The sequence below is a fragment of the Panulirus ornatus genome, chromosome 12 (assembly GCF_036320965.1).
Source record: "Panulirus ornatus isolate Po-2019 chromosome 12, ASM3632096v1, whole genome shotgun sequence".
In the NCBI taxonomy this organism is placed as follows: Eukaryota; Metazoa; Arthropoda; class Malacostraca; order Decapoda; family Palinuridae; genus Panulirus; species Panulirus ornatus.
In genome coordinates this window covers 58230443-58252063 of record NC_092235.1, presented here as the reverse complement: position 1 = coordinate 58252063, position 21621 = coordinate 58230443, and the positions used below count along the sequence as shown (strand labels likewise).

General features: G+C 39.8%; 1 protein-coding gene across 1 annotated transcript in view; it reads right to left on the bottom strand.

The window, feature by feature from the left end:
* rols (rolling pebbles) overlaps window positions 1–21621 on the bottom strand; it is a 45241-nt gene that overhangs the window by 15226 nt on the left and 8394 nt on the right. The window contains exons 3-7 of the mRNA XM_071668292.1: window positions 11292–11419; window positions 8059–8340; window positions 7433–7564; window positions 3815–3892; window positions 119–364 (exon numbers count right to left, since the gene is read on the bottom strand). Coding sequence (XP_071524393.1) covers window positions 119–364; window positions 3815–3892; window positions 7433–7564; window positions 8059–8340; window positions 11292–11419 — 866 coding nt within the window. The remainder of the gene's footprint in view (window positions 1–118; window positions 365–3814; window positions 3893–7432; window positions 7565–8058; window positions 8341–11291; window positions 11420–21621) is intronic.

The window sequence follows — 21621 nt, the reverse complement described above, 5'->3', positions numbered from 1 at the left end:
AGCACATAACTGTTATTTCAAATTAAGAGGAATACATATGAAGTGCAAACTGTGTTGTTTGCTCTTATGGCTGTATCCAAACCCTATGAATGATGATAGATGACTAAATAATACAAACCATTTAATGTTGAAACTGGACTGGTGTTATTGGAGGCTGTTGTGTTCACTTCTGATGATGCTGAAAGTGAGCTAAAGGAGGTATGAGATGAAGCAGCTCTGGGAGGTCTGGAGGCAGATGTTGGTGGAGCAGCTCCTTCACCCAGGAGAAGGCCAAGGCGCATGTAGAGATCCTCACCATCCTTGGCCTCTGCTGCATCACCACTTCCTCCACTTGTTGCCTCTGTGTCTCCATCACATTCATCATCTGAACAGTAAGGCAAATATTTTCAATAAGATTAACTGCAATGTAAACTAAATGTGTACAAAAGCAGTGACATACAGTAATACTGTATTAAAATGAGCAAGAAATGAACAGTAAAACAATTGACAAACATGCCATCCCATTTTTCTTTATAATGCCACTATTGTAATTATTGAGTTTATACAGAAAATAAGCGAATATTACTCTTTCATAACACCAATCTTTTTTATTAAGGCTACTATTTTTAAGTAATAAAACTGGACTGGTTTCAAACAAAACAATTAAGTTTAGTACATTAGTTGAAAAAAAAAAAAAAAAAATCACAGTGCTTGAGAGATGAAGTTAGCTGCAGAAAATTTATTCAACAAAAATGTTAAAATATGATTTTAAGTACAGTAAATGCTAACAGACTGCAGACTCTTGTTTAGATTTTTTATTAGAAAAAATTCCAATTAACAATCTTAAGAAAAAAATCAGTAGTCAAAAAATGCCTGTCCTACCTCTCTGCAGTTTTAGATAAGTAATTAGTTTGCTATCACTGTCTGCTACAGTCAATTTCCTTATTTCAGGTACCTTGCAAGCAAGTAATTTCAGGCTGTTGTAGTCAAAGATGATGCCTAATCTATGTATAACCCATTATTTAATATTGTATAAGAATATAATATATAGTGCATTTCATTATTTCAAAGCTTTTAAAATAAATATTAAACAAAAAGCATCGGGTTACAATTATCACAATTTAATCCCATATCAAGGAGCTGGGTTAAGTTCCAGAAAATAACAAAGGTGGTTTGCTAGGTAGTAGTTGGTAGGCAGCCAACGACCAAGGAGGTATTTTCCAGTACTACCCGCCTGGGTGTTAGGAGGGTTAGTGACATCTGCTTAGTGAGCCAGCACTTAGTGGTTGTCAAGTTGCACTCCTCTGACCCAGGTAGCTATCTTTTCTTTCTGTGGACTATTAGTATTCATACATACAATCTCTACTTGTCATATGTTTCACCTGACAACACTTAACTCACGCAACTCATTCTTCTTAACTCTAGGTTTTCCTGCAGTGAGCACTCACTGTGTGCTAACCCAGCCTTTTGACAAAATGGCAGAAGCAGTAGATTGAAGTGGTAAGAAGGAATATTTATGCAGGAGCATTATGTAGTAACAGGTAGTAGTTGATTGGAACATTTGATAGAAATAGTCATTAGGAACATTAGTCAAGTAGGAACTTCTGCATACACTGCACTAGACTTGCCCTCTGCCAGTGGCTAGGTAGTAAAGGCACTAAAGGCTAAGGAGCACCAATGGAGTTCTTTAGTTATGGAGACTCTGTTGCCGTGGCCATCCCTTTGAGAGAGTTCCAATTGGAACAGGTGTCAGAGATATAGACAGATAGATATATAATATACTCAGAGATGGCTAGTCTCTAATAAGGAGCTCTTAAAACACAAAATCTCCTCCTGCTCAGAGTGATACATGCCACATGATGGGAAAAACCATAAGCAGATGTTAGTTTCCAGGCTGACAGTCTAAATATGTTAAATCTATAATATAGAATGCTGTTATTTTATGTTAGTTTGTACCTATAACTGATTTTTCCACCTAGATACAAATTACCAATTACAATGAAGGTTCTCAAATGATGTCAAAAGTCCCAGAGATGAATTGTATGGTACTCAACAGGTACTGGTATTCATCAATCAATACCTGACTTTTACCTTTCAAACCTATCCCTAATTGAAATGAAATAAAACATGGTTATCCTTTAATGCCCTATTTCTTATGGTATGAAATGAAGCAGGGATGCATGGGCTGTGCAAGTCCAAACTCATCCAATAGCAGTGAAATACACAAGCATGCTTTTTGCGAGAACCAAGTCTAGTATGACTATAGTGTCAACATGAACTTGTATATTAAGTTTCATGATCCATTTTCTAATGAGTTTCTGCTCAAACAAACAGGAATAAGGCATAATAAGATGTCATTTGGACTTCCAAAACATGTTGTGGTGGTCAACTTTTATAAATGCTTAAATCTAAATTTGGCATTTGGTATTGTTAATAATGTGTGATGAATTGCTGCCTCTTGAATTGCAATCACCTGGTTACTCGCTTCCTTACTAACACATGAATCACACTTTTATAAGTTTGTAATTGCATTCTTGTTGCATTTTAAACAATGAAGTATTAGATAATCAGGGAAAGGACACAGTTGTTATAAAAGTATCACAAAAACAAATTTTCTTGCAAGGCAGAGACAAGCATGATATCCCAAATGTTCATACCCTTAAGTATGGAACAACCACAGCAAGATACATTATGATGTACATGGTGAATTAGTTAATTACTTGGTGCAATTTTTATTTCATCAATATTTTTCTTGACAAAATATTGTTTCAATTCAAATTATGTGCCAAATATTTACAGTATCATTTGGTACACCTTAACTTGTGCATATTAATGTCAACATGTGATGAACCTTTACTAAAAATGTATTCAATCTGGATGTCTCACCATGGTGAACACTAAGTTTTAAAAGGAATACTGTGTATTGTATAAATCAAAAAAGACTTATAACAAATGTAAATATCAATATTCTCTAACAGGCTAATAATATAATCAGATATTCACTTTTCAAGTAGTTACTACAGTATATATATCTGTGCAAACATAACCTTTATGTTTAAGAAATAAACAAAGATAGGGGAGTACTTTATAAATTCAAGTGTGGGACAAAAATTATGGTAAACTATGAGTCTCATGTCAATAAGAAAATAATAAAGTTACTTAATTTTTCCATCAGATCTGAAGAATACAAAGTGCATTATCTAAAGAATAGCTCTATGTAAATTGGAAATTATATCTGTAGATTTTTGCATTTGCATTATTTACATGCATTAGATGATATTACTCATGAGTGATATAGATTGAGTCAATCTGAGGAGTCAGTGCTTAAGATAAGCAGTGCAAGCTTTTTTTTTCAGTGAATAAAACAACTGTAGTAATGTAAAGGGAAAGATGTTCAAATGATAGAATGCTTTTGATGTATGGAAAACTGATGTCTCAGTTGAAGTGATTTCTTCATATTACAAGATGTCAGGGCTTCATAGTACAGGATGAATAATATGATAGACCGCACAAAGTACTACCTTTTGAGGCAGATAAACGTAAAGCTTACAAAAACAATGCAAAATCCAATGAAATAAGGTAATTCCTACTGAGCAAAAAATGTACAAAATAAGCATAATTTCTATTTCACATGAACATATTATCAGTGCAAATACTGAATTTAATTAGCATGAGGAATTATAGTAGTAGCAATGTTATCCATAGACTTTTTGTACTGAAACATAAATAAAGGCTTAGAAGCATGCTCTGAAGTGCTAAAATTCTTATTACCTCTAGTTCTACTAAATAAAACTACTTAAAAGCACCATGCAAGATCCATGCATCATATTGGTACCTATACTCCAAAGGGATTTTATCCTGCGAGCAAGACTGATATTTTTGGAGCTCTTCTTGTCCGCCGAGGTGAAGAGAGCTATATGGCAAGAAAGAAGTTGTGGCTGTTAGTCAACGCTTTGTGTGCATCTTGCCTTAGTTAGACATCTAGTGATGATATCAGCTAAACTGAACATAAAATAGAGATAAATAACATCTGTGCATTCAAGTTATACATTTCTAAAATCCATTTTTCCTATGTCTTAAATTCTTTAAATCAGTTCAGCTGATATTACAACTATGAGGTGATAATGAGACTCTCAACTGAATATCCACTAGCTTTGCTTTCAAAAGGTATTGGTAATTGGGGAAACTTTTCTTACTATGTTCACTATTTTATTCCAACAAACCTGAAATATACATATATATATATATATAGCCCACACCTCGCAACCATATATCATTGTTGGAACCACTGTTCCTTCAAACATACCCATTTTTGCTTTCCAAGATAACGTTCTCGACTTCCACATATTCTTCAATGCTCCCAGAACTTTCACTCCCTCCCCACCCTATGATTCACTTCCACTTACATGGTTCCATCCGATGCCAAATCCACTCCCAGATACCTAAAACACTTCACTTCCTCCGGTTTTTCTCCACTCAAACAAACCTTCCAACTGACTTGTCCCTCAACCCTACTGTACCTAATAATCTTGCTCTTCTTCACATTTACTCTCAGCTTTCTTCCTTCACACACCTTACCAAACTCAGTCACCAGCTTCTGCAGTTTCTCACACGAATCACCCACCAGCGCTGTATCATCAGCGAACAACAACTGACTCACTTCCCAAGCTCTCTCATCCACAATAGACTGCATACTTGCCCCTCTTTCCAAAACTCTTGCATTCACCTCCCTAACCACCCCATCCATAAACAAATTAAACAACCATGGAGACATCACGCACCCATGCTGCAAACCAACATTCACTGAGAACCAATCACTTTCCTCTCTTCCTACACGTACACATGCCTTACATCCTTGATAAAAACTTTTCACCGCTTCTAACAACTTGCCTCCCACACCATATATTCTTAATAACTTCCACAGAGCATCTCTATCAACTCTATCATATGCCTTCTCTAGATCCATAAATGCTACATACAAATCCATTTGCTTTTCTAAGTATTTCTCACATACATTCTTCAAAGCAAACACCTGATCCACACATCCTCTACCACTTCTGAAACCACACTGCTCTTCCCCAATCTGATGCTCTGTACATGCCTTCACCCTCTCAATCAATACCCTCCCATATAATTTCCCCGGAATACTCAACAAACTTACACCTCTGTAATTTGAGCACTCACTTTTATCCCCTTTGCCTTTGTACAATGGCACTATGCAAGCATTCCGCCAATCCTCAGGCACCTCACCATGAGTCATACATACATTAAATAATCTTACCAACCAGTCAACAATACAGTCACCCCGTTTTTTTCATAAATTCCACTGCAATACCATCCAAACCCGCTGCCTTGCTGGCTTTCATATTCCACAAAGCTTTTACTACCTCTTCTCTGTTTACCAAATCATTTTCCCTAACCCTCTCACTCTACACACCACCTTGACCAAAACACCCTATATCTGCCACTGTATCATCAAACACATTCAACAAACCTTCAAAATACTCACTCCATCTCCTTCTCACATCACCACTACCAGTTATCACCTCCCCATTAGCCCCCTTCACCTCCTCCCAAAACATCTCTTTATTCTCCGTAAAATTCAATGATACTCTCTCACCCAAACTCTCATTTGCCCTCTTTTTCACCTCTTGCACCTTTCTCTTGACCTCCTGCCTCTTTCTTTTATACATCTCCCACTCATTTGCATTATTTCCCTGCAAAAAATTGTCCAAATGCCTCTCTCTTCTCTTTCACTAATAATCTTACTTCTTCATCCCACCACTCACTACCCTTTCTAATCTGCCCATCTCCCACGCTTCTCATGCCACAAGCATCTTTTGTGCAAGCCATCACTGCTTCCCTAAATACATCCCATTCCTCCCCCACTTCCCTTACGTCCTTTGTTCTCACCTTCCTCCATTCTGTACTCAGTCTCTCCTGGTACTTCCCCACAAAAGTCTCTTTCCCAAGCTCACTTACTCTCACTACTCTCTTCACCCCAACATTCTCTCTTGTTTTCTGAAAACCTCTACAAATCTTCACTTTTGCCTTCACAAGATAATGATCAAACATCCCTCCAGTTACACCTCTAAGCACATTAACATCCAAAAGTCTCTCTTTCATGCGCCTATCAATTAACACATAATTTAATAACGCTCTCTGGGCATCTCTCCTACTTACAGACGTATACTTGTGTATATCTCTCTTTTTAAATCAGGTATTCCCAGTCACCAGTCCTTTTTCAGCACATAAATCTACAAGCTCTTCACCATTTCCATTTACAACGCTGAACACCCCATGTACACCAATTATTCCCTCAACTGCCACATTACTCTCCTTATATATGACAAGGGAGAAAGAACACTTCCCTTGTATTCACTGTGTGTCGTAGAAGGCAACTAAAAGGGGTGGGAGTGGGGGGCTGGAAATCCTCCTCTCAAGTTTTATTTCTCCATAAGAAAAAACAAATAGGAGGGCTAAGAGAGGATTTTTCTTTGAAAGGCTTAGTCACCTGTTCTTGATGCTACCTTGCTAACACAGGAAATGGCAAATATATGTACGATATATATATATATACAGATAGATAGATTTAGGTGTTACTGGACTCCACCTGCTTGATGTTAAACCATAAGTGAATAGTCACCTTTGGCGAAGCAGTATAATTGGGAATACAGTCTCGCCAAAGAACTTCTCACTTCAGAGGAGTCTTCATTTCCTTGCTGCTAGATGAGCATTTGTAAATGTCTCATATCACCCAATGACAACTCATGCCAGAGCTTCAGAGAACAAACCTTATCAGGTTTCTCTTAAGACTTCAGTGAGATGTTTAACTTACCTACTCAGTTGATATTTACGAGCTGTATCTAAGTTAATACTTCAGACTACTATTTCCCATCACCTTGTTAGATATAAGCAAAGTACTATTACATATAATTATGAGAAACTGCTTATGTTAAGTTAATTTCAGAATGTTTGTGTCAAATGTTTTGGGTGAAATCAAATACTAATCATGAAGTGAGAGACCTCAATTCTACATCAAATTACAGTATTACGTACAGACTGTTTCTCCAAGGAGGCCATTAAAATCACTCGACAAGTAGTAATAATCTGTCAATTTCTAGCAAATACTGTTTTTCAAATAAAACCTTCTGTCAAACAAATCATGAGCTTGTAATACTAATTTACCTGCTCGGTCTTACTCAACAGTTAAGAGTAACTGAATATTTTTGCCTTATCTAAGAATTAGATATTGTAGACATAGTCACATTTTGCTATAACAACACTGTCCTTCATCATACTGAAAATTTAAAGGGTAAACTTTAAGATATATGGAAGAGATCACTCATCATTCATTTTCATGAAAATGGTTAAGCCTCTGCATGTTAACCACACACCTACTTTTTTCAAACCCTCCCTGACAGTGAGATGTGGCAGATGTTACTCTGTGTACCTGTTAGGTGGTGAGAGGAGTCCACGTTGACGGTGTTAGGACGAGGAGCACGTCTGGACCAAGGAGATAGGGGGGGTCCACGAGGACTGACACCCCCCCGTCGCCGAGCACTCGCTGGTGTCCCACCCACACCTGTAGCACCCAACAGCATAGCAAGTTAGCACTGGAATTTTTTCATTGCTCCAGTGCCTAGTAATAGCTCATGGCATCTTAAGAGTTACAAGCCAAGTTCTCAGTATGTTATAACAGCCTAGATACCGTGATCATATGGATTCTGTTTTCTGCCAGTTAAATGTAGTGTCAAAATAAAACCAGCAAAGCAAGTAACAGCTGATAAATTAGTGAACTTAACAGTGGATGTCAAAGCTTTTGTAATTAAGCGCAGGCTGAGGCTCTTCAAAAAATATTAAAAAGCAATCTTGTATTAACTGTTAACATGTGGGTTACTGGATAGGATTCCCTTAACACCCCAGAAGCAAGCGAGACTGACTCGTTTCTGAGTTCTCTGAAGATGTTACATCCTGCTGAATTACAGTATTCACAGTTAATGGTTTTTGAGTTAATCCAATGTGATAAACTTCATATCCCATGAGAAATGTACAAATTGGTTGAAAGGCTGAACTTACTCTTTGGAGGAGCAGGTGAGGGTGTCAAGTGGGAAGGCATAGGTGGTGTGCCAAAGGAGGTTTCTCTCCCACAGATACCCACAGGAGAGTATATGGAAGCTTGTGAAGGTGTGAGCGTCCCATGATTCACACCCACAGGGGAGGATGAGGCATAGAGGGGACTAAGGGTGTGAGCATATGTCACGTGGGTGTTCCGTCGAGGAGACACTGAGCGAGAGGGGGAGGATCGCTCAGGCGGAAGACCAGGATCTCCCCCTCCTTTGAAGTACGATGTGAAGGTTCCTACAATACCAGGATGCAGGGCTATATTAAGCACATAACTTATGGAATAGGACAGGAAGATGAAGATAGCTCAAAATTATCAGGGTCATTTACCTGACTTCCATAAACCAATCTGTACAACTTTCTAAAGTGACATTTCTCTGTGATTACATTTATAACTTTACTTACAATGGAACTATTACAAATCTACTTCACTACTAATAGTTGTTAACTACAGTATCAATTGGAACAAAAGGAAAAGAAAAAAATATAAAAATGATAATCAAACACCTGAAGGCAACAGAAACTCTTACTACATTTACTTTCCCCTAAAACATTAAAAATGATAGCTCTTTACACATTGCAAAAAACAAGATGACTAATTTTTATCATGCAAGTTCTGACGGTCTGTGGTTTTATATTTATAAGGCATCATGATTTCAAGAATGCATATTTATGTAACAGGGAAATTCACTGACAAAATCATTCTTAATATTGACAGAATCTCCTGTGATTAAAAAATTCTTGAACCTTATACCATCCAGACCCACAAAGTTAATAATAAATACACACACAAAAAAATGCTATGTGGCTATTAAATAAACACTTTTGATATTAGTACTTTCTGTACTAGCATTAGTGTGTTAGAAAAATATTAAGTGAAATAATGCTTTTGATAATGTATCTGATTTGATATCAAATTAAGAAAAAAAAATCAACCACAGAAGACAACATACTGAAATAAGCATAAAACTTTGTTTCAAAAGAATCAACCTTGAAGAAAGAATTGTTAAAACTAGCACTGCACAGTCTTCCCTTAACAGCCCTGTGAAATCCTTAATATGCAAGATAAAACCACTAAGGCCAAGCAACTATAAGAAGAGGCCTGTTTGTACTTTAAAATATCAGCCAGCAAGCGGCTTTTTTATATATATTCAGAGTAAAATCCCTACCATTTCCAAGTGAAAATCATGACAGCAAAACAGGTGGAATATCAAATGCCTGGTCTTCTGAAATCCATAAAATCACAAAATTCATGGTCCATTGCATTCAAGATTACTACCAACTCGGAGCATGAATTTTCAATAATGCCAATTCTAATTTCATCATTCATGTCTTGTGGTCAGAACAGATGGCAATGAAGCTGTTCGTATCTCAGTTATGCAAGATACTTTCATAAATCTTCCCCTAATAGTGCATCCAAGTGATGGTGCTGGGTGTAAAGCCTTAAACAGGAAGCATACCTCACTTACCATTATGAAGAAAGAGGAAATCTTGCAAAATTAAGTAATGATGCATCAGTGTGTCACACGAGTGAGTCATATGGCATTGGTAACATGAACTGTTTTGAGTTCAAACAAGGAAGGAGTTTAGGTAAATGTTTTGCAATGATTTCAGTGAATGTTCATTTTATATAAAATGTATTATCATTTTTTTTTCATATCTGAAATGCCACATCCACTCACATCCATTCTTTAGCTGTAATGTGTAATGCACTGATACCATAGGTCCCTATCCACATCCAAGCCCCACAGACCTTTCCATGGTTTACCATGATGCTTCACATTCCCTGGTTCAGCACACTGACCACAGTATACCACATCTTTCCAATTCACTCTCTCCTGTGAATGCCTTTCACCTTCCTGCATGTTCAGGCCACAATCACTCAAAATCTTTTTCACTCCATCTTTCCATCTCCAATTTGGTCTCTCCATTATCCTTGTTCCCTCCATTTCTGAAGCATACATCCTTTTTGTCAACCTTTCCTCACTCATTCTCTCCAGATATCCAAACCACTTTAGCAGACCCTCTTCAGCTCTCTCATCCACACTCTTTCTGTTTTGATATCAAACATCTCTTAATTTTCATGACTTATTCGATCAATCCACCTCACACTACACATTGTCCTTAAACATTTCATATCCTATAAATCTATCTTCCTCCGCACAGCCTTAGCTACAGCCCATGCCTTACATCCATATAATATTGTTGGGACAACTATTCCTTCAAACATACCCATTTTTGCCCTCCTAAATAATGCTCTCTCTTTCCCCATTTTCTTTAGCACTTCCAGAAACTTCGACCCCCTCCCCCTCCATGACACTTCCATTTCCATGGTTCCACTGATTGCCATGTTCACTCCTAAGTGCCTAAAACACTTCACTTCCTCCATTTTACTTCACTGAACTCACACCCCAACTGACTTGTCCCTCAACCCTCCTGGTAAACCTAATAACTTCACTTTTATTCATATTTACTGTCAACTTTCTGTTTTCACATACTCTCCCAAACTCATTCACCAACTTCTGCAGTCTCTCACTTGAGTTTGCCAACAGTGCTGTATCATCAGCAAACCACTGCCTATCTTCTAGGCCCTCTCATCCTCACTCCTCTCTCCAAGACTTTTGCACTCATCTCCCTCACTACCCCATCTATAAAGAAACTGAACAATAATGGTTACATGAAACAACCTTTACTTGGATCCATTCACTCTCCTCTCTCCCTACCTGTACACATTCCTTAAACCCTTGACAAAAACTTTGCTCCAAGTAGATTTCCTGTCACACCATCTATTCTTAAAACCTTCCACAAGGCATCTCTATCAACATTGAATTATACATTTACACATATTACAATCATTTATTATTTAGAACCTGCATTTGACAAAAAAAAAATTCTGTTAAGGTTTCATTATATTTATACCACAATATGTGGCCCATATTCATAAAATCCATAAGAACACAATATTCAAATATTGTTAGTCTCAAAGATCATGGATTTTGATATTCTACCTGCAGTGCTCTTAAACTTGCTGAGTGTTTGGTCAGTTCAATAAAGGTTGCCTATCTATGATGAAAAATTTTAAGATTTTCTATATTTTCTACATTCCTAAACAAAAAAATGGGGTGGATAGGATCAATGCTACACTATCAGTTGTGGATAGGATCAATGCTATACTATCAGTAACTGACCATTAGTCAGGAGCTTGGACCGCCCAGGCCCACCTGGTGGAGGTGGTGGTGGTGGTGATAGGGATGATGGAGACTGCGAGTGTTGCAGCTTCTTCGGTGGTGCTGCTGGGAGAAGAGGAACAATGTTACTTCACACATGCAAGGAGAGATAGGTAAATTTTTTTTTTCTTCAAATTCAGTATTTGGGAAATAAACATAGCTTATCTGGGTTTATGAACTAATCAATTAAATCAGAGAGAACATCGTCAACAATAAGCTAAATCATGTCCAATAAATTCATACCAAAGCTGCTTTCATTATGTTTTTTCATACTTGTTCACTTTCCCACATAGCAAAGTTAGCATCAGGAACAGACGAACGACCTCATTTGCTCAAATCCAGTCTCTAGCTGTCATGCTTGATAAATTAAAATCAGAGCCCCTTTCCATGGTCAAGTCCCAAAGATCTTTTCATGGTTTCCCCTGATCATATGCTCTAATTCAACTCAATGACAGTATGTCACCTCATATACAGTATACTACATCAGTCCAATTCACCGTCTTCAGCTCTCTCAACAATACTCCTCTTACAACCACACCTGTCTCTAACCCTAATATTTCTTAATCAACCCTCCTCAAACTAAGTACATATCGTCCTTATGCATTTCATATGACAGCACATCTATCTTCTTCCATAAGGCACCACACCTCGCATCCATACAGTACCATCACGGCCACTATGCCTTCAAACACATATATCTTTGACTTTGCAGACAGTTACTTCTATTCCCACTCACCTTTCAATGCATCCATGACTTTAGCTTCCCACCCCCCTCCCTCCTCCATCCTATGGCTAACTACAGGTCTTATTCATTCATACATTGCAATGCCTGTCCACTCCCATATATCTAAATTACTCCACTTCCTCCAGTTCTCTCCTCTCAAACACATACTCCACTTCTCAATGCATCCATGACTTTAGCTCCCCCCCTCCTCCTCCATCCTATGGCTAACCACAGGTCTCATGGATTCGTACATTTCAATGCCCGTCCACTCTCACATATCTAAAATATTCCATTTCCTCCAGTTCTCTCCTCTCAAAGGCATACTCCAACCAACCTGTCTTTCTCCACTGCTTAACTTGATAACATCACTTTTATTCACGTTAACTCTCAACTTTCTCCTTTGACATGCACTCTCAAACTCATACCAGCTTCTGCACTTTTTGACTGGAGCCTGCCATTTGAGCTATGTCATCAACAAACGACAACTGACTCAACACTCAACTACAAGTCAACCCCACCCCACCACCAAGACTGCATACTCATCCCCCTCTACATGACCCTTCCAATTACCTCCCTCATCATCCTATCCATCGAACAGATTAAACTGCCAAAATGACAACACACACTCTTCCTAAATGCACACTCCCAGTTATATTCCAGGCCAACAGATGCTAATTACATGAAAATAACACAAATAAAAACCAGATGAAGATGAGATCAATTAAAACAAAATTTGCCATGCGTTGTACGAGCTCAGCAAGAATATGAAGGACCCTATGGGACCTTGAGACTATTCCAGCTCACGCTGTCACCCTCTAAAGTTGATTTATTGTAACCACTGTATGCTCTGTTTGCATCCTCCCACACCAAGCAGTTTAACCTTCACCCAGACTATCATAGAAACGCTTCCTCTACACACACATACAAAAAGAAGAAAAGCTTTTGTTGCTAAAGCTGACTAAATAACCTAAAACTTTTTATGGCTCCTGCTAGGAATTCATTCACTCGCTGCTGCTCTGCCCTCCCTCCTGGCTTATCAGGAGAATGAATTAATACTCAGGATTTACAGTCCATGATGATAACACCACAAACTTATCATAAATTCTTGACACTGTCACTGTATGCTTATCATCGACATCTGTCTGCTACCCACCTTACAAACACCGACATGCATTATAAAATTCTCTCTCTCTCTCTCTCTCTCTCTCTCTCTCTCTCTCTCTCTCTCTCTCTCTCTCTCTCTCTCTCTCTCTCGTAAAAGACAAATAGTATTAACACACACACACACACACACACACTTAGGCCAACAAGATGTAGATATTAAAGACTTCAAAAGTTTATTATCAAAAGAGTAACATCAATGAGCGGAAGTCAGCACGGAGTTGCCCCAGGATTGGGTCTCACAATCACGAGTTCGGTTCGTTTGTTTTTTTTCTTTTTAACCACAGCTGGTTGATAAAGAAGTACCCGGCTTAAACTGAAGTGTATACCAACAAATAAAAGAAATGCTACACATAATCAAGGTTGAGATGGGACAACATGTCAAGAACTCACTTCGTAACACGCACATTGCAATCACATACACACACCTTCCCGTAAAGGCAAACAGGTAATCACACACTGTTCATTCGCCCGAGGCTGGAATATGCTGTAAAAGTCCGGTCTCCACACTTGAATGACCACACACAATCACAGGTAAAGGTACAAGGGATTTCAACAAGTGGCATGATAAGAAAAAAAATATTATATATATATATATATATATATATATATATATATATATATATATATATATATATATATATATATATATATAAAATCTGATAGGATATGACGATATTGACACGGAACAGTTCTTTGATACTGAATAAGAGTCCAGGACAAGAGGGCACAGCTGGTCGATGGACAAGACAGGGAAAAGGATTCCTTCAGCAAAAGAGTTGTAGACTCGTGGAACGAACTTACCCAGACGTACAAGCACCTGTACAAAATTTGAAAATGTATATGAGAAGAAAAGAAAATATGCTGGACCCCACAAATTTATTGCTACTCTTCCCAATTTGGTAATAGATAGTTAATAACACACATACACACGTTTATAACCCAAAAATCCACTTAACACACACACACACGGACAGTGGGCATGAAAGGCCTAAGGATATGTTGAAAGGTTGCCAGAGTTGTTCCAGTGATTGGTGGTATCCAGATAGTAGATGGATTGGTGTGACTCGAGTTTGTCTGGGAAGTGTGGTTTCTGATGGGAGTATGTCTGGTGGGTTGGATTTTAAAAATGAATAAGGATATCGGTGTGTAATGCTTGTCGGGTGACTGCATGTATGCGTTTTGTCAATGTTTCATTTGATGGGGGAAAGGAGGGAGGATGTGTGAATAGAGATTACTGAATTGTGAAGCAGGGGTAAGCTATTTATTTCTACTTCGAGGTTGGTGACTGGTTATAGAGAGGTTTGGGTGGGAAGAGTCTGGTGCTGCTGCATATAATAGAGTAACCAGTAAGCTGAAGTCAGACTGAACAGTGAGGATGTTGTTTGTGATTTTTTGACAAAGTGATTACTCTGAGCGCACTATATTGTGTGGTTTGCAGCTTTGTTACAATTGCTTTTTTGGAAGGATGGAAGATCTGAGACTGACAAACCCACATATAGATAGATTGACAAATAGATAGTATCAAAAACTTTTTCCAACGTGCAACGAGCGGAACGATCACAAAATATGTCTAGGGAACACTGAACAATGAAAGGGTAATTATGAAGAGTGGTGTTCTCATGTGTCTGTGCTGTGAGGGGGTAACCCGACCTATGGGGCTCGTGTGGCCGCCAACCGCCCTCACTTTGTCGGCTGCACGCGCCGGTAGTCTACCCAGTGGACGCCGCGCATATCTTAACTTACAAATTCATTTCATAGACCTCTACGGTAATCAAGCACATCTGCTTTGTTTTCATCGGACGAATCACGAAGAAAAGATTATGAGGCTGCGCGTAGTAGAATACGAAGGCGCATTGCACCACTTATTGCATTATTACGGGCCCCATTGCAGGTCACGAGACAAGGACGTATTATTATCAGCAGATGACTGTTAAGTGCCCATGGGTATGGTTTCATCGCGTCTCGTTATCAACATACAGGCATAGGTTTCTAGCTAACATATTTAAAACCAGTGAAATACGAAACAGGCGGTGCATGATGTTACTCTACAACATTTTTCAACTGTTGAGACTTACCGAAATATGAAATAGGCGGTGTATGATGTTACTCTGCAACATTACTTAACCTCAAGTGCGACGCATCGTCCTTTGGGTGATATGCCCTGGACTTTAGGCCCCTAAGGATCATGTCAAGGGTCACACAATCATACCTAAAGGCCGCACTGTTGTGCATAAGGATCAAACCGTCGTGCTCAAGAGTTCAACGCCACAGAATGCGATATCATCACACTTGGTAACGTCCTGGTTACACCACCTACAGTTATATGGCTGGCACAAAACAATAACGTAGGCATCGAGGTAAGAGGATATACATGACGCCGTCAGATCAGCGTCTGGGATGTAATCTACGAGTAAACATGATTCCAGGTGTTATTACAGAGGACCTAAATGAAGAACAGGCTTTTCTTATCATGCGCCCCACACCACCAGCCTTAGAGGATGTCTGTGTTCTATTCCTACAGTGTATGCAAGCCCGTTTTTGTCTGGTTACTGGATAGTTTTTGCACGGATCGATTCGAATGTACTAGGAGCGAGGATTCCACACCTCACGCTTGCAGTGGAAAGCGCCCTTCCACCACATACATTCCTCGTCACATGCCAGCCAAGACAGACATCTTATTCTTAACAACACTGCATGATGAAACTATTACTAAACAAAGCACATTCTCATTTACAGTAAAAAAAAAAAAATATCAAAAACCTAATGAACAAGAATTTCTAGTTATTTTCATGCTTCGCTCAAACGATCATCAGCATCAAACATTTTTTTCCGGGTCTGTCTGAACTGTCCTGCCGCTATGAAAAATCAAAGTAGAGTGGCTCATGAAAGAACCTCCTATTTCCAAAAGATAGCGCAGCTAACTCTGTTAAAACGCTCACAACGTGGCCCAAATTTCGATGTTGACTGATATCACCGGTATGTCGATCTCTGCAATAACTTAACTTCGGACTGACTGGTCTCGGAATCACTGCTTTCAGCAGTGCTGGCAGTCCTCAGCAAAGCGTGACATACTGGTGGTCGTATCACCAATAGAAGCAATCAAAACATCTAACCTTTTAATTCAAATCATGGTACGTGATAGGTGCTCGCACTCATCATGGGACTAGTGTTTCCTCCAGCAATCATCATGATGTCACCCTAGCTATCATCACTAAGACTATTTCTACCCAGCCACCATCATCATGGGGAGTGTTTCTCAAAAAAAAAAAAAAAAAAAGTCTTCCAACCCCGTCCGCCATCGGTCCCCGCCAACATAACAGCCTGGCGCCACGACGTCGCTGTAGTGGCCGGCAGCCAGTCCTCGATTGGGCCTTATCAGTTATCAGACAAGTTGCACCAGGTATATAAGCGCGTTATCTTCGTGTTATCTTCTGATTCAGGCGCGGCCGACCCCATCAGAGCGAGACCCGATAACCCAGGTACTAATAGGCTGTAACGTTCCGAGAGGAGCTACTGATGGAACAACCCTAGTTACTAAACCTGTACAAGATGTCTCCTGCGCCGCAAAGAAAAAATAAAGGATATCGTATTCGTCTATACCTTAGTCTACAGTAACTTTATAATCAATTTACATACTAGCTGATAACCTCACATGTCAATGTTCTTCGAAGAACTGCCCTCCAGTATCTAGATGACATATCTATTACTCAAGCAATTACCCGCTACGAAAAGACGAATACCGAAGGTAACGCCTTTCCTGGGAACCTAGTTGAAAACAAAACGTTAGATTGCAAGATAAAGTATGCCGAATAAGCAGTGTCACGCCCAGTGGCGTCACATACACATAATACCATGACCACGAACAGCACTGCCACCATCCTTACTAACACCAGTAGGAATACCACCATCAGCAAGAGCAATACAAGCAGCAGGAGTACCTCCACCACCAGTAACAAGAGTAGCATCAACATCAACAAGAAGAGTTAGAGCAGCAATACCAACCCCCACCAACAGTAAGAGTACAAGATGCAGCAGTCGTACCATAATCAATACAAGTTGTAGGAATAGCAGTAATTCCATCAGAAGCTCCAGACATTTTTAAACGATACACTGTCCCAAGGCCTTCTCCCCAGCCTTACTGTACTGTGGTCCCTCCACCTGGTTCCACCAGCACCCCCGGATCATCCGGTGTAGAACCAGCCCCAGAACACACATTTTTCAATGCCGGAAAGTGATGGCTTCCAGTTAACATGAGGTAGCGACATTAAAGATGTTAACAACAGTACGTATTTACTCGCGCCATTATCTCTTATCATTACACTTGGCGCCCGTAAGTCTGACTTCTTTGTTTATCAGCTGAAGGACCACCCCATGCGGCACAGTTCAGGCAAGGGTGGTGTTGGATCATTAGGGTACGAACAAACGTACTGTAGGTTATGCTATCGTTGCTCATCTGCACCCGGTCATCTACCCTAAGCCCACCCCATATACATCCAATCATGTGGTGAATAAAAATTCCATTTCACTACCCTCAATCTTAACGTAATCTTTTTCTACAGCTCTCATAAAACTCCACCAATGCCTCACTATAACCATCAAACCCTAACACTACTTACGCATCACCTAGCCATAAATTTCCCTTAGCCTGACCCCACCTACTAGCCTAGGAGCTCCCAGAGCCACCAAAACCCAGACACTGCGTCTCGACAGAGTGGGTGTCTCTGTGTAGATAACACGAGCGATACGGAGCACCAATTCTCATATGACTTAAATTGGGCACGCTGAGGGAGCTTTGTAAAGCCTTGGTATCTCGCGATACTCTCTGGTCTCATTATGAGTCTTCTTTTGCGGTACCTTACCTGTCACTGTTCACAAAAGGAAATCATAACTTCTGCGTGGGCGTTATTACTTTGTTCTCTTTACTATTACTGTAACTGAAGACGGTGCTTTTCTTTCCTTTCCTCACTCACCTACAGTATATATAAGCTGTTTGACACATGGAGAGTTAGATTACATTACGGTTCACAGCGTTACGGGAACGGTCCATTCTCGGCCTATTTATGCTCCCATTACTCTGTTCTAACCAGTGCATAAATACAATGGGGTCCTTAATAAACGCCAGGGGGAGACCTGCTTACGTTACTTTACAGTACTCATGGGGTCACTTCGAGGCTAATGTACCTGAAGACCTCCATGAACAAGGGCACTACAAGCACCATTGGACTTAAAAGACAAGTGGTGACAAGTGTAGCCAAACTGAGATAACATGCTGGTTTATCGGGAAGTGACGTGCCAGCTGATACCAATATCACCAGCCGTAAGAAGCAGAGATGGACGGTAATGCGCTAGGTTTCCAACCATGAGGTAGCTCTATCTAAGGAACATCAGAATGTGTTTCAAACATCATTACAGTGATAATATGACGACCTTCCCCGTAGATAAACTTTGGAATTTCATACCGACAGTTCGTTTCACCGTGATTACAAAATATTCACCATCAATTTAAAGGCAGATAAGGATTAATGCCGATATGTATTTCAAACAAGTGAACTCTATCAAGACACAGAATGTTTCTGTACCATCATTCACAGGGATCATATACGACGACCTCTCCAAAGGAGCAAACTACGGAACCTCTAAAGCCCTTCCAGATTTTAAGGATTTTACAACCCCAAAGTAACATTGCCTTAAAAGATTTGAGACAAATGAGAAACTGACTGAAGTACAATAGGACGCCTACTTTGAAAGCAGGAGTACCCTACCATGCCACACTGGCCAGCTATCCTTTCATTACGTCACGAACGGCTTCCAAGGGGAGCAAATCCCACTTACTAGGGATAACTCTAGAAAAAAGATAGAGAGTTAAGGTTCAGCACAAAATAAAGCATACAATGACTAAAATTGCTAGGAACAGAACCCAGAAGCAATATGAATAAGTGAATATTAGGCACGTCTCGACATTAAAGGAGGTATAGCAACCCCCTGGTCATCATTTAATATAAATCACTTACTGTAATTCTTGAAAAAAGAGAATTAATTGGTGGATAGTAAATAAATCGCATATGATAAACAGTATGATTAATATTATTACAGTTGATTAGCGACCGAACTCATTTCACCTAGGCATGACAACAAGTGATTAAGCCATCATTTACATTAGAAAAGCCAACATTCACGAGCGACTGCAGTTATATCTCCTTTTAGATGCTACTTAACATATCTTTGGTTCCAAGATTGATCATGATCAACAGGAGGAGGTGCCAGTTACTCAGCATGTACGAATAATATCATAGCAAGGGATCTCTGTGCCAAGTTTCTGCAACACCGAAGTGCTACAAAAAAAAAAAGAGCCAAAACAAAACATTTGTTTTTAGTGATCTCCAATCTCTTGAGAATAATACTTCGACAAAACCAACGCAGAAAATTCGTGAAAACATAGTACACTTAAGTAAATACACACGAATACACAATATTCATCAGGTATACTGAAATTAAAGGATGAAAATAGTTGTCACCAGAGTCCATACCTATCCAGTCAACTGGCAGGGAAATAAAAGAAAAACTGCGCGAACCCCTGACTGTCAGGAAGAAGAAACAGCCAAAGCTATGTTTCCATCTATGGGTAGGGAGACATCAAAACAAATACTATGAGGGATCGGATGATGACTGGTCGTCCTCAGGAGACCTAAAACGTGTTCCCTTCCCTTCTTGCAATTCTCGGATGGGTACCTATCAATCAACATATCACACGCACGCCAGCCAAACATCTCTGAGTCTATCCCTTTAACCCTAAATCCACCTTGGCACTCTGAGCACGAGCATATATTCTGTACGACGCGTGCCAATATACACTCTATTGAGAGCACACTCAGCACATATTTCAACACGACCATCACTGAGTCAGCTGGACACCTTCAACAGGTTCTAATCAAGACTACAGTCACTACTACATCTAGCCACAGTGTTATCACGACCGTGGCCTGTACTAACACCTAGGTTCATGCTACTCATGTCCCCCTCGTGAGTGAAACACAAGCAACACCTAAGCCCACTCTATCATGGACACACACACACACACACACACATACACAAACACAAACATGTAACCACGCCCTATCATCCATAATGCATCTCATCGCGGGCCATACTCGGCATTATACCATAACACACTCCATGGACACGTAGTTCCAACAACAATCGCAGTTTCACAAGACCTCCATAGCAACATTCAGTGCTAAAAAAAACAAACCTCCACACACTCCACAAACACAAAGTATCACACATTCAGCAAATAAATTCAACATGCCACTCCTGCCTCATGCACTTCAGCCGCGTCCATCAAAATTTGTCCAACATGTACAAAAGCCGGGGGTCCGTATACGGCAGCTAGCAGTTTGAGGAGGACTCTACCTGTCAAGAGACTATAATGAATCTGCGATGAACCTGCGATGAGTCGCAAGGTGTTACATACCGTGATGAGTCGTGTGATAACCCAAGCTTTCGCATACATGTGACTAGTATATCCTGAGACAGAACAGGAGGAGGTCTCCCTCCTTACTTGACGACACAAACAGGGAGATGTCCCTTTCTTTACGAGGTATGATAAGGGTGCTTCTCTCCTCTCAGTTGAATGCATAAATAGAGGAAAGGTTCTCTTCCTTCAGCTAGAGGTACAAAAAGGGGAAAGTCCTCTTTCACTAACAGAAAGAGGAGTTGATCTTGTCTTCGTCTGACAAGATATAAAACAGTGAGGGATACTGTGTTCAAGTAGGTGGAATGGAACTAAAGCGGAAGGGAGAGATGAAAGTTAGGAGGTTGAAATAAGTAAGACTTCAGTAAACAAAATATAAACTACGATAAACTCTATAAGAACTAATGTACAGCACCTTTGAGCATTCATGAACAAAATGCAAGAGGCGTTTTCCCATAAACCAAACAATCACAGGAGACAATACTCTCTTTCCTTTTTCGTCTTCGTAACGATGGCATTTGTAATTCAAAATATGTCATCAAACCAAAAGTCACGAGTACACATAAACATGGAGTACGGTCATCATCAACTAACCAGACCCAAACATCCATCACCGTGACACGAACAATCCAGTAGATGAGAGGTCACTACGCCCACCACCAAAGACATGAAAGAGGCGGCCAGCTCTGGGCGCGGGACGCCCTTGTCAACAACACCAATATGGAATCGTTAGGACGCGTTCAGAGAGTCCCTGGCCGCCGTCAGGGCCCTAAGGGAAGCCTCTCCTACCACTTCCTGGTTTATACAGTTCTTCTGAGGGGATGACAATGTTACCCACGTCCAGCCCTCCTTTAATTCATTCCATGCTACTGTAACAAACGTTTCAATGTTTGCATAGGTTTAACATACAAGAATCCGACACAAACATAATC